At 42.4% G+C, this 13,622-nt stretch overlaps 1 protein-coding gene across 8 annotated transcripts in view; it reads right to left on the reverse strand.

Annotated features, from left to right (window-relative positions):
• CEP152 (centrosomal protein 152) overlaps positions 1–13,622 on the reverse strand; it is a 60,696-nt gene that overhangs the window by 36,193 nt on the left and 10,881 nt on the right. For 5 of the 8 annotated variants that reach the window (XM_084817126.1, XM_084817125.1, XM_084817120.1 and 2 more), the window contains 5 exons: positions 9,811–9,902; positions 8,958–9,027; positions 3,529–3,861; positions 2,965–3,130; positions 1,146–1,286 (listed from right to left, as the gene is read on the reverse strand). In XM_084817126.1, the coding sequence (XP_084673252.1) occupies positions 1,146–1,286; positions 2,965–3,130; positions 3,529–3,861; positions 8,958–9,027; positions 9,811–9,902 (802 nt within the window). Of the gene's footprint in view, positions 1–1,145; positions 1,287–2,964; positions 3,131–3,528; positions 3,862–5,647; positions 5,737–8,957; positions 9,028–9,810; positions 9,903–9,987; positions 10,198–10,985; positions 11,166–13,622 lie in introns of those variants that run through there. The other 3 variants (XM_084817124.1, XM_084817121.1, XM_084817128.1) reach the window with 3 other exon arrangements.

A 13,622-nucleotide genomic window follows, 5' to 3' on the forward strand; every position in this document is an offset into this window, starting at 1 on the left:
CAAAAAACCATGAAGGAAAATAGCCATTAGTGTTGTTCACTAAATGCTTCTGTAAAAGTTGCCCTTCTATGAGTGGAAGACCCATTCCACATGCAAAAGAGTGTTTTGGATCCATCTCTCTCTCTCATATATATATATATATATATATATATATATAGATAGAATAAGGTAGAATTAACTATATATATATATATATATATATGAGCTAGAGAGTTAGATATATCTATATATATCCCTCTCTTCCTTTAGAAAGGTCAGTGGCTAACATGGGCCTTCCAGTGGTCTTCCATGCAGGCACTGATGCAGCCTGTACTTCCTTGATTTCAACAACATGATATTGGAGTCTCCTAGACCAGACCAATCAGCCTCATCCATACAACATATTATACTAGGTAAGTAACAAGCCCCTTAGTTAATTCTACCTTATTCTATCTCACATAGCCATGTCCTCAACACCGCGAAATAAGGACAAATAGGGAGCTGAATTTTGAATTACTAGTGATTTACTGCCCAAATACATTGGTTTGTGAATTAATGACATCAGAAGGTGTGTCCCCCGTATCACATACAAGTTAGGATCTTTGCAGAGTAGATAATATGCACATATACTATGACACTGTCCATTTTTGTCCTGGAAAGGATGTTACCAGCTGAACCCAGCCAGGTATTCCACAATGTAGTCACTCACTTCAGTAGATAATGCCTACAAAAGCACCAGATGCTACAGCTGCTTTTGATCTTATTAGATATCCCAGCCCATGTCCACCCCAGTAGTTGAATTATTGGCCGGGGGGGGGGGGGGCGGGGCGCAGGACTGTCCTGGCCCCCTTAACATTCATTTTTAAGAAAACTATGGAGGGGGCCATGATTTGTCAAAACTTCTGAGGGAGGAGGCAGAGCATGGTGCTTCTGCTTCCCCCCCCCCAAGGATCTCCTACCTTTCCCCCCATAATTCAAGCACACTTGCCCCTATCCCATCCACAACTAGAAAACTGAAAAGCAAAGGACACTGGGACACACACTGTGCCCTCTCCAGGTTACCCAATAGAAGGATAGCTGCTCATCTTTTATTTCCAAGAAACCTAGTATCCACATGGACCAAACCCACCCTCTGCAGCAGCCACCCCCAGAACCAAGAGATTTACCTTTCACAATTGCAAGCTGATGAGACAGATACCTAATCTGCTGTGCTCTCTCTTCCAGCTGTTTATTAAACTCTTCCAGTTTTCTTCCTTTTGCTTTATTAAGAACCTGAAGTTGTAGTATCTGCATGTTATCTGAAGGACCTGTCAATTCAGATACAGCTTTCAAATTTCAGGTATTAAAATGTACATGGCTTTCTCATTTAATATATTATTTATTTCTGTATTTATTTTATTTTTATACCACTCAATAGCCAACACTCTATTTGTATTAAGCCATAACATAAAGTCCTTGAATTGTATTATTAGAAGTACTGAGCCTCACGTTACATGTTTTACCACATGCATTTTTTCTTTTTCATTTTGGTTTATTTGACAGCAGAAACCAATGTGAAGCACTCACAGTTGCTTACCTCCAGGATCATGATGCTTCAATCCCAAAGACCACACAAATGAAGTCCCTGCTCCCCTACAGCCCCTGGGCAAGCCACCTAATTCTGCCTACAACATGAAGTACCTCAACCACCAGGAATTAGCACTGAAGCTGCCTGCAATGTGACCCTTGGAGAATCCAGTTGCTAGATCTTCTTCCCTCATCCCAACAACCTGTGGCAAGCTACTCTATGAATATTATCTGTCATGCTGATTACCTCTAGAGGTACGTTAAATATCCACTTCTTTGGTTGCCGTCTCTCATGGGAACAAGGACCTTTCTAATATGAACAAAGATTTTGTACAGCTGATGCTGGTACAGAGTAAGTGAAATGCGTAGCCTTTTAGTAGATCTTTAGTGATCCTAAACTGCACAGAGAATTCAGTTCTACCTTCACTGTTGCACATTCCTTTATGTCAGCAAGAATTATTTGGGACCAACTTTGGCTCCTGATTCTGATTGTGTTTTGTTTTTAACACAGGTACTTCTCCCTAACATTCCACCATGAATTTTATCAAGTTCCTCCTACCCGAAATGCAAAAATCACCTATCTGAGCAATATTGTCATTCTGCAGCTTAGTTTTGCAACTAGCCAGGAGTTTTAAACAATTTAAATGATTACAACACATTTTTATCTAATTAAGTAGAGCTGCATCTTTGATAAGTTACTAGGATCTGGACATAAAGTTTACATCAATGTTTCATCTAATAGCTCCATAGCCTGAAACACTTAGTTTCCTGCACTAGCACTTGTCCCTAACTGCAACGAAGAGATTGCAAGTAGGCCACTGAATCCCACACTCTCTCCAGAGCAAATCCCACTTCCATTTTAACTGTAGTTAAGAAATACACCAGCACTGATATTAGTGACAGTTAAGGCTAACCAGGTTCTCTCTTAATCAGGTTTTGCTTAACCAGCTTCAAAGTCTGTTTAAAACCCAACATATTTAATTTCATTTTATGATAGTTAGAGGAATGAAAATTCTCAAGGAAGGGAGAGGCGTAGGGAAGTACATTATTCTGTGGCCCATCATTGTTCCCTCAACCACAGTTAAGAGAGTGGCCCTGTTATGTCTATACTGGCCTTCAACCAGACCACAATTACACATGATTGGGGCAAAATTCTTCCATAAGCCTATCTTTCTATTAAATTATGATAGCCTTCTAACCATGCTAATTCAGATAATTTTAGCTATACAAGTACAATACTAACCTACTGAAGGATAATGTACAGATAGAAATGAATTTACACTGGAGGGAAGAAAAAGAAAATATTTTAAATGAAATGTTTTGTATACACATCAAGATATGATTGCCTTTCCTTTTTATTGTAAGAGAAATCTAGGAGGAGTGTAACACCTATTCTTAGAAGAACTGATGTATACTTACTCTCACCAGTACCCAGAAATTCTTGCTGCATCTCTTCAAACACTTCATTTCTTCTTGCTGCATCTGGAGAAATAGGGACTGACTGCTGGATGTTATTCTGGTATGGCTTATACATTACTTTGTAAGGATCCACAGCTTGGTTATTAGCCATTTCTGAAGTGCCAAACTGCAATTATAACAACATAAAAAGACTTAATAAAAAGATGTGCACAAGCTGTTCCTTACATTTTTTTAATTAAAGTTTCAATACCCAAGTACAAAATGCACATGTATAACAAAGGAGCATATGCAAATCCCACTTTTCCCTTTAACACATATCAACGAGTCTCAACTTGCTGCCTGTCATTACTCATGTTGTACTTTAATGGAAAACATGGAAATGTATAAACAAGTTCACACTTTCTACATGGTACAACACACCATGCTCATAAACATGCTCATAAAATATCACATAAACATCAAACATAAATATTTGATGTTTATGTGATAAGAAATAGTTGTTACAACATAATCAGATGAATACTGGGGCATAAGATAATCAAATTTAATCAACAATCCACATACCTTCAAGTGTTCCTTCTTAGCCTCAACAAAGTTTGCTATTTTGCTGTGTTGGTTATTGTACTCTTGCTGATGGCCATTTGCATATGGTCTAAAGTTTTCTGGAAGATGATATACGTTGGCTTGCTGGTAATGGCTAGGTGCTTTATACCCATCTCCTCCAAGATACACATCATCAGACCCATCTTCACTGGCCCTCCCAGAGATTTCGAACATGCTTTTATCTTCATCTTCATTGCGATGGTCAGGCCAGACACTGGCATGCCCTTCACCTTGGATGTTTCCTTGATCATACTGAAAGTGTTCAGCATAGAAATTCTGACCCTGTTCATAATCCTAAAAATCATTAAAGTTAGTTAGCACTACCAGGCATTATGTATGTCACAGTTTGCCTGGATTGGACAAGATTAATAAAAAAATTGAAATACACTGTATATGGAAAAAAAAGAATGAAGGACAATAAAGTTAGAAAAAAAGAACAGGGTAGCATTTGGTCTGGATAGCTCTGTGGTTCAAGTGCCATAAAGAACCACTGTCTCTTAATACCACTAAGGATAGGACATGAAGCACTGCATTCAAATTGTAGCAAAGTGGACACTGGCCAAATATTTAAAATTTCTGTTGCTAGAAACAGCTTTATAGCCTATGATCCTATTATCCAGTGCTTCAAAACACTCCCCCAGGTGTGCCTTCCTCTTAGTCAACACCCAATTCGATACTGTCCAATTTGAAATGGTATTCCTTACATTTAAGGGTCTTCCATTCCTGATTATTTTCTTTCATTCTGTACATTTATGTTTTTTAGGTTCTTTTAATTTAAACTTTGGATTACTCCAGTAGCTCATCTTTACCCCCTTTTCACTTATTGCCCCTTATCTGTGGAAATCATTGCCAGCTGACATTTGATCTACTGAGGGCGCAATCCTACCCAGATAGTCGCCAGCCTCCAGAGGCTGCCAACTATCCTATGCAGGGGCGCTGGAGCACAGAGGGGATCCTCTCCTCCATGCACCAGCCACCCTGCATTTTGCCTAGATGGGTGATTTTGCCTGTATAGGCACAGCTTCGGGGAGGGGGAGGGGCCTGGAGACCTGATAGAAAACTGCATAAATGAGTTTCTGTGGTCTCCTCCCCTCCCCGCAACCGCCCCCTTTTCCCCACCTCTAAGCTCCATTTCCAGGCATGGAGACATAGCTAGTGCACAGAGAACCGTGCCAGCTATGAGGGGGTGGGGGAGGGGGCAGGGAGCATGGTTTCTAGGAACCGAGGTCAGAGCCCTTGCTCTGTCCTTCGTTCCCAGAAACGGAACAATCGTATGGCCTTCTAGACAGTGTCTAGTGGCCACAGGATTGCTCCCTGAGCTGTCTTAAGAAGTGTTAGCTTATTTGAATTTACTTTTTCCCCAGTAGCTTTCCCAGATTAGTTTGTGAATGTCTTCTCCTCCAGTTTTCTTCTTCCTTTTTTTTCTTATTCCAGCTATTGTATTCCCCACACCCATCCCCCTTTGGTGTCTGATTAGCCTAAAGATATGGACTCCTTTGTATTATTTATATGCAGCATAACTTTTTTTCTTAGGTGCTTGTAAAAGAAAAAAAATCACCATCATTATTGTGAGCTTGTGGGCAGGGTATCTCCCCTTTTGGTTTCTGTACAGTGCTTATTTTTTAAGTGCTAGGAAATAATAGATATTATATTATAATATTAATACATATTATTCAGAAAATAGACATCTACATGATCAAGGCTGCTAGAGGAAGAGGCAAGTAAGAAAATATGTCTGAAGATCACAGGTGAGGCGAACAAAGGAAAGGGCAGAGAAGGCACACAGAAGTTAATGACAGTACAAAGTTAGAGGGACAAATGGAAATAAAAGGAAAGGTGAGAAGGCTGAAGGAGTCAAGGCAATGCACAGCAAGTATACAGGAAAAATAGGAAGAATTTAAAGGAAAGTTAAATAAAACATGTAAGAGGCAGAAAGAGAAAAAGAGGAAGATGTTCCCTCTTCCTTGACAAGCTCTGGGAACAGAGAGGTTCCAAAGCATTTCCCATGGTGTTTCATAGAATAAAACAGCTTTTGGTAACTTTGATTTACTAGACATTTTCCTAGATAGGTAATACATACTTGCATCTATTTCACAGGTCTATGTTGTTGTTCAGTCATTAAGTCGTGTCCAACTCTTCGTGACCCCATAGACCATAGCACGCCAGGCCTTCCTGTCCTCCGCTCTCTCCCGGAGTGTGCTCAGGTTCATATTCATTGCATCGGTGATGCTATCTAGCCATCTCATCCTCTGCCGTCCCCTTCTCCTTTTGCCTTCAGTCTTTCCCAGCATCAGGGTCTTTTCCAGTGACTTTTCTCTTCGCATTAGGTGGCCAAAATATTGGAGCTTCAGGATCTCTCCTTCCAAGGAGCACTCGGGGTTGATTTCCTTTAGGATTGACTGATTTGACCTCCTTGCAGTCCAGGGGGCTCGTAAGAATCTTCTCCAGAACCACAGTTCGAGAGCATCAATTCTTCGGCGCTCAGCCTTCCTTATAGTCCAGCTCTCACAGCCATATGTTGCTACTGGGAAAACCATAGCTTTGATTAGACGGACCTTTGTCGGTAAGGTGATGTCTCTGCTTCTTACTATGCTGTCTAGGTTTGCCATAGCTTTCCTCCCAAGGAGCAAGCGTCTTTTATTTTCATGGCTACAGTCACCGTCTGTGGTGATCTTGGAGCCCAAGAAAATAAAATCTGTCACTGCTTCCATTTCTTCCCCTTCTATATGCCAGGAAGTGATGGGGCGAGATGCCATGATCTTCGTTTTTTTAATGTTGAGTTTCAAACCAGCTTTTGCACTCTCCACTTTCACCCTCAACAAGAGGCTCTTGAGATCCTCTTCGCTTTCTGCCATTAGGGTGATATCGCCTGCGTATCTGAGGTTGTTGATAATTCTCCCGGCAATCTTAATTCCGACCTGTGATTCATTCAACCCGGCGTTTCTCATTATGTACTCTGCATAAAAGTTAAATAAGCAGGGCGACAATATGCAGCCTTGTCGTACTCCTTTCCCAATTTTGAACCAATCGGTTGTTCCATGTCTGGTTCTTACTGTTGCTTCTTGACCCTCGTACAGGTTTCTCAGGAGACAGGTAAGGTGGTCTGGTACTCCCATCTCTTTAAAAATTTGCCACAATTTGTTGTGATCCACACAATCAAAGGCTTTAGCGTAGTCAATGAAGCAGAAATAGACGTTTTTCTGGGATTCTCTTGCTTTCTCCATGATGCAGCGAATGTTGGCGATTTGATCTCTCGTTCCTCTGCCTCTTCGGAACCCAGCTTGTACTTCCGGTAGTTCTCGGTTCGCATACTGCTGAAGCCTAGCTTGTAGGATTTTGAGCATCACCTTGCTGGCATGTGAAATGAGCGCAATTGTGCGGTAGTTTGAACACTCTTTGGCGTTGCCCTTCTTTGGAATTGGAATGTAAACTGACCTTTTCCAGTCTTGTGGCCACTGCTGAGTGTTCCAAATTTGTTGGCTTATTGAGCACAGTACTTTAACAGCATCATCTTTTAGGATTTTAAATAGCTCAGCTGGAATACTGTCATCCCCACTAGCCTTGTTGTTAGTAATGCTTCCTAAGGCCCACTTGACTTCACTCTCGAGGATGTCCGGCTCAAGTTCAGTGACCAAAACTATCATGGCTATCAGGGACATTCAGATCTTTCCTGTATAGTTCTTCTGTGTATTCTTTCCACCTCTTCTTAATCTCAACTGCTTCTGTTAGGTCCCTGCCTTCTTTGTCCTTTATCATGCCCGTCTTTGCACAAAACGTTCCCTTGAGATCTCCGATTTTCTAGAAGAGATCTCTAGTATTTCGCATTCTGTTGTTTTCCTCGATTTCTTTGCATTGTTCATTTAAGAAGGCCTTCTTGTCTCTCCTTGCTATTCTCTGGAACTCTGCGTTCAGTTGGATATATCTTCCCCTTTCTCCCTTGCTTTTCGCTTCCCTTCTTTCCTCAGCTACTTGTAAAGCCTCATCAGACAGCCACTTGGCTTTCTTGCATTTCTTTTTCTTTGGGACGGATTTCGTTGCTGCCTCCTGAACAATGTTACGGACCTCCGTCCATAGTTCCTCAGGCACTCTGTCTATCAGGTCTAATCCCTGAAATCTATTCCTCACCTCCACTGTATATTCATCAGGGATATGATTTAGGTCATACCTGAATGGTTTAGTGGTTTTCCCTACGTTCTTCAATTTAAGCTGAAATTTTGCAACAAGAAACTCATGATCTGAGCCACGGTCAGCTCCAGGTCTTGTTTTTACTGACTGTATAGAGCTTCTCCATCTTTGGCTGCAAAGTACATAATCAATCTGATTTTGATATTGACCATCTGGTGATGTCCATGTGAAGCGTCGCCTCTTGTGCTGTTGGAAAAGAGTGCTATGAGTTGCTATGAGCAGCATGTTCTCTTGGCAAAATTCTATTAGCCTTTGTCCTGCTTCATTTTGTACACCAAGGCCATGCTTGCCTGTTATCCCATTTATTTCTTGACTTCCTACCTTGGCATTCCAATCCCCTATGATGAAGAGGACATCTTTTTTTGGTGTTAGTTCTAGAAGGTGTTGTAGGTCTTCATAGAACCGATCCACCTCAGCTTCTTCGGCCTCAGTGGTTGGAGCATAGACTTGAATTACTGTGATGTTGAATGGTTTGCCTTGGATTCGTACTGAGATCATTCTATCATTTTTGAGATTGTACCCCAGTACTGCTTTTCCCACTCTTTTATTGACTATGAGTGCTACTCCATGTCTTCTAAGGGATTCTTGCCCACAGTAGTAGATATAACGGTCACCTAAATTAAATTCGCCCATGCTTGTCCATTTTAGTTCGCTGATTCCCAAGATGTCGATGTTCAATCTTGCCATCTCATGTTTGACCACCTCCAGCTTACCTTGATTCATTGATCTTACTTTCCAGGTTCCTAAACAACATTGTTCTTTACAGCATCAGATTTTCTTTTCACCACCAGACACATCCACAGCTGAGTGTCCTTTCGGCTTTGGCCCAGCTGCTTCACTCTTTGTGGCGCTACTTGGAAATACCCTCTGCTCTTCCCCAGTAGTATATTGGACACCTTCCGACCTGAGGGGCTCATCTTCCGGCGTCATCTCTTTTAGCCTTGTGATACATTCCATGGGGTTTTCTTGGCAAGAATACTGGAGTGGGTTGCCATTTCCTTCTCCAGTGGACCACATTTTGTCAGAACTCTCCGCCATGACCTGTCCGTCTTGGGTGGCCCTGCACAGCATAGCTTATGACTTCACTGAGTTACGCAAGCCCCGTTGCCACAACAAGGCAGTGATCCATGAAGGGGCCACAGGTCTATACAGAACAACAAAAATAAGCATGCTATACTGATCTACTCTGTGTCCCATGAACTTACACTTTGTGGATTTGTTGCAGCTGGATGGTCATTCCACCTGGTGGCATCCTGATCCCAGGGCTCATGTGCTCTATACAGAAAGCAAACGGAGGTTTAGGAATCATGTTAATACTGTGGCATTGATGTGATACAGAAGATATTAGTTGTATTTTTCCCCAATTAGCTTTCTTCTCAAGAGGTTTATGTTGCACATACAGTTACTTTGAATGTAGTTGTCAGGGTTCCACCTTGTGACCTGGACCACCTGAGCAACTCCTTAAGGATCTCTTGCCTCCTTAAGAGTCCCAGCTTCCATCTTTTACCTTCCCCTTTCCAGTAACATGGGGTTTAGGCTGTAGATGTGGGGTGACTGACACTCTAGAAACAGAGTTTAACCACAGCAGTTAACTGGTAATTAAAGCAAGCAAATCACAACTAAAATTATTTACACAATAGAGCTGAGTGATACAAAAGGCCTTAAAAGAAAATAAAAGTTGCAAAATCCAAGTTCTTTGCCCCACCGGTACGTAAGACTCCTCTTGGCTGCATCTTCCTGCTCCCTCTTCAGGCTCTGGTCTCCTGACTCTACTCTTACTGGCTCTCTCACTCTCTTTATACCCTCCTCCCTCAAAACTGACTGTTTCAAACCTGAAGAAATGAAACTTAATTGGGGAAATTAAACTGACATTTAAATTAAACTGATTAAACAGAGAAATGAAACTACACCTCTCAGGGATACACCCTCCCAACAAAAACTCCAGGCCTCTAGGCCTGAACGTTTTTCCTTGCCTCTGTAGGCCTCAAACGTTCACAGTAGTATTAGGATTTCAACATTTTCCAAACCAGGGGGAAATAAGAGCATCAAGTTCCTTACTGCTCATGGCCTTCAGCTACACTATAGTCAGAGAGATGGTCTCCACTATCTTCCAGCATATCATGGGGAAGGTCAGTCAACAGCTGCTGCAACTGAAATGAGATACATTATAACTATGTGAATGTGGGATGCACATTCATTAACACAGTATCTAGTATATACTGGGTCTTTGGATACCTTCAGTACCAGAAGAATTAATTTGTGGAAAAAGCATGCTACATTGTTTTGAAGAAGCCATACCATTACAATATGGCTACCATGGCAGTTCAAGGATGTTATTTTTCCCCTTTGTGCCATGACCATTTCTGCAAAAAGAAAAGAGTATTCAATCTCACAGACAATGCAGGTAGGAAGGAAATCATTATTGTGACATATCCATTAATGGAAGCTGGCCTGTTGCACAAGTGGCACACCTGTACCTTTGAGAGGCGTGCTTTGACTGCTGCTACTGAAGCAGCGTAAGATCAGAACTGATCAACTTGTTCAGAACGAAGTACCACATCAGAAATATGTCATGAGCCAGAAGGTTGCAGTTAAAGCAACTGCCTATAATTGACTACTTGAAAATAATCAAAAGTGATAGGTCACTCAAAGCACAATTCACTTAACATGAGCTCCCCACTCCCCTAATCCAGCACTGCACCTGTCTCCACTCCCAGGGCTGCTCTCACTCTCTCTCTTACACATATACACCCTATGCTTCCCTCCTCAGCTCCTAGAAGACTTGGAGGTTCAAGAAGACTTGGAGGGGCAGCTGCCATTAGCGTTGCACTGTTTCTCCTGTGCACCAGCAGGGAAAAGTTGCAAATATTATACTGGTAAGCAATGAAGTTTACAGTAACTTGGGATACTGTATAGATACACCCTATAATTCTCTTTCAAAGGTGGAGTGGATATTAATAATGTGACACTCATTATTTCAGCTGAAGTAACAGTTTTACTATAGCAAGGCAATACTGCACCTCTTTAAACAGGTACCTTTTTCAAAACCAGAAAATAGTGAGGATATATTACTTCAGTCTCTGCACGACCAACCTTTTGGGGGAGTGGGCAACAGACCACTTGAGATGTCTCAAAATACCTAGTCATCCCAGTGTTTTCCATTTCAGCCACTCATTCTGTCTGTGAGAGTTACTTTTCAGCAGCTTAAATAAAAAGAAGCCTTCTTTACTTACTTGGAGCAAGGAATCCTGTATAGAGTGTACCTGTTCTTCCAAACCTTCAGTGAGGTTTTGGTACATAGAATGGCTCTCAACTGATACATCTGTGCAGTACATTTTCTTTTTCTCACAAGATTACTAGAAAACTGTACACAACAATACAAGCAGTTATTGCATTGAGATTTGACACCCAAACTTTCTTCTTCTCCTCCTCAGTAACAAGGTCTATACATTTTGTGAATTAGAGCAGAAGCAACACCTTACAAATAGAATGATGAACAAATAGCAGAAATAAACTCTCTCATTCAAGGTGGAGGGGTTACTATATTACCAAAGAAGGGGTAAACACGTAAGTAATATTGTAGCAAAATCACCAGGGAAATTACACTTCTGCTTTTTGGCATGGTGATCAAGAACATCTTATGATTCTATTCTAATGAAATAGATATACATGTTGCCATCAAAAAGTTATCAGACATCCCAAGCTATACAGCTGAAGCTATACACAATCAACTCATTGTTGTTCAGCTATGTTTACAATTATTATTTGTATACAAACTAGGCCTTCAGCACTACACAGTCCTGAAGGCTTAAGATTTCAAGTAAAGTAGATGAGTTTCTGCTAAAGTTCCACTGAGTTTAGGAAGACCAAACTATTCTCAGTTACAGAGCTCTGCAGGTTTCCCTGTATTGACTTTTTAAAAATGGGTCAGGAATAAGAGCCAGCAACATGACCACCTTCCAATCACAAATTAAGAACTTATTTGAGGAGTATTTTTGATATGAAAGGTAGGGTATAAACTATGGAAAAATAGTACATAACATCTTTGGAGACCAAGAACAAATTGCATTAACTGAAAAATAACACTCACTGAAAATCCATATGGCCAGTGCTCTATCATTATTCATATTTATTCATGGCATACATTTACATGATTTATTTATTTATAGAATCATAGAACAGTAGGGTTGGAAGGGGCCTATAAGACCACTGAGTCTAACCCCCTGCTCAGTGCAGGAATCTAAGTCAAAGCATCCTTGACAGATGGCTGACCAGCTTCCTCTTGAATTATTGTTATTATTTATTTATTAAATTTATTAATCGCCCATCTGGCCGGTCACCTAGCCACTCTGGGCGATGTACAACAATAAAAACAGTTTATACAATAAAATTCAACATTAAAAACATCATGTTTCTAAAATTACCCTAGCCCACCCCAAATGCCTGCCTGAACAACCATGTTTTTAATGTATGGCGGAAGCTCATTAAATAGGGAGCACGGTGGAGTTCCCTAGGGAGGGAGTTCCACAGAGTGGGGGCCACCACAGAGAAGGCCCTCTCCCTCGTCCTCACCATCCTAGCTGTCCTGGCTGATGGGACAGAGAGAAGGCCATCCGAGGCTGATCTTGTTGAGCAGCCTATCTGGTGTTGCTGGAGGCACTCCTTGAGATAGGCTTGGCTGGAACCACATACGGTTTTAAAGGTAAAAACCAATACCTTGAATTTGGCCCGGAAAACAACTGGCAGCCAGTGCAGCTCCTTCAGCACTGGAGTGATGTGATCTCGCCGGTGGCTGCCTTTAATCAGGTGAGCCGCTACATTCTGTACCAGCTGCAGCTTCCAAACCGTCTTCAAGGATAACCCCACATAGAGCGCATTACAGTAGTCTAAACGAGAGGAGACCAGGGCATGTACTACCGATGGGAGCAGATGGTCGGGAAGGTAGGGGCGCAGCCGCCGTATCAGATGGAGTTGGTACAGCGCTGTCTAGCTCACAGCTGACACCTGAGCCTCCATGGACAGCTGGGAGTCTAAGATGACCCCCAAGCTGCAGACCTGGTCTTTCAAGGGTAACCGTACCCCATTCAACACCAGGTCAACATCCCCCAGCCTCCTCTTGTCTCCCACCAAAAGTACCTCGGTCTTGTCAGGGTTCAGCTTCAGCCTATTCCTCCCCATCCAGCCACTCACCATCTCCAGACATTTGGACAGGGATTCTACGGCCAACCTTGGGGAAGATTTGAACGAGAGGTAGAGCTGCGTGTCATCTGCATACTGATGACACCGCACCCAAACCTCCTGATGATAGCCCCCAGCGGCTTCACATAGATGTTAAATAGCATCGGGGAGAGGATGGAACCCTGTGTCACCCCACAAGTAAGTGGCCACGGGTCCGAAACCTCCTCTCCCAGTGCTATCCTCTGGTACCTGCCAGAGGAAGGACCGGAACCACCGCAATACGGTGTCTCCAATGCCCAACCCCTCCAGGCGGTCCAGGAGGATACCGTGGTCAACTGTATCAGAAGCCGCTGAGAGGTCAAGGAGAACAAGGAAGGAGCATTTGCCCCTATCCAGAGCCCTCCTCATATCATCCACCAAGGCAACCAAGGCCGTTTCTGTCCCATGCCCAGGCCTGAAGCCTGACTGAAATGGATCTACATAATCGGCTTCTTCCAAGTGTGCCTTCAACTGCATCGCCACCACCCGCTCAATCACCTTGCCCCAAAAAGGCAGATTCGAGACTGGGCGAAAGTTGTTCAGAACTTGGGGATCCAAGGAGGGCTTTTTTAAAAGCGGTCTTATCACTGCCTCCTTGAGGGCTGATGGCATCACTCCCTCCTCAAGGGAGGCGTTCACCACTGCCTTGATCC

The sequence above is a fragment of the Heloderma suspectum genome, chromosome 11 (genome assembly GCF_057233095.1).
Source record: "Heloderma suspectum isolate Gila_16-S chromosome 11, 16-S_ref, whole genome shotgun sequence".
NCBI classification, from domain to species: domain Eukaryota; kingdom Metazoa; phylum Chordata; class Lepidosauria; order Squamata; family Helodermatidae; genus Heloderma; species Heloderma suspectum.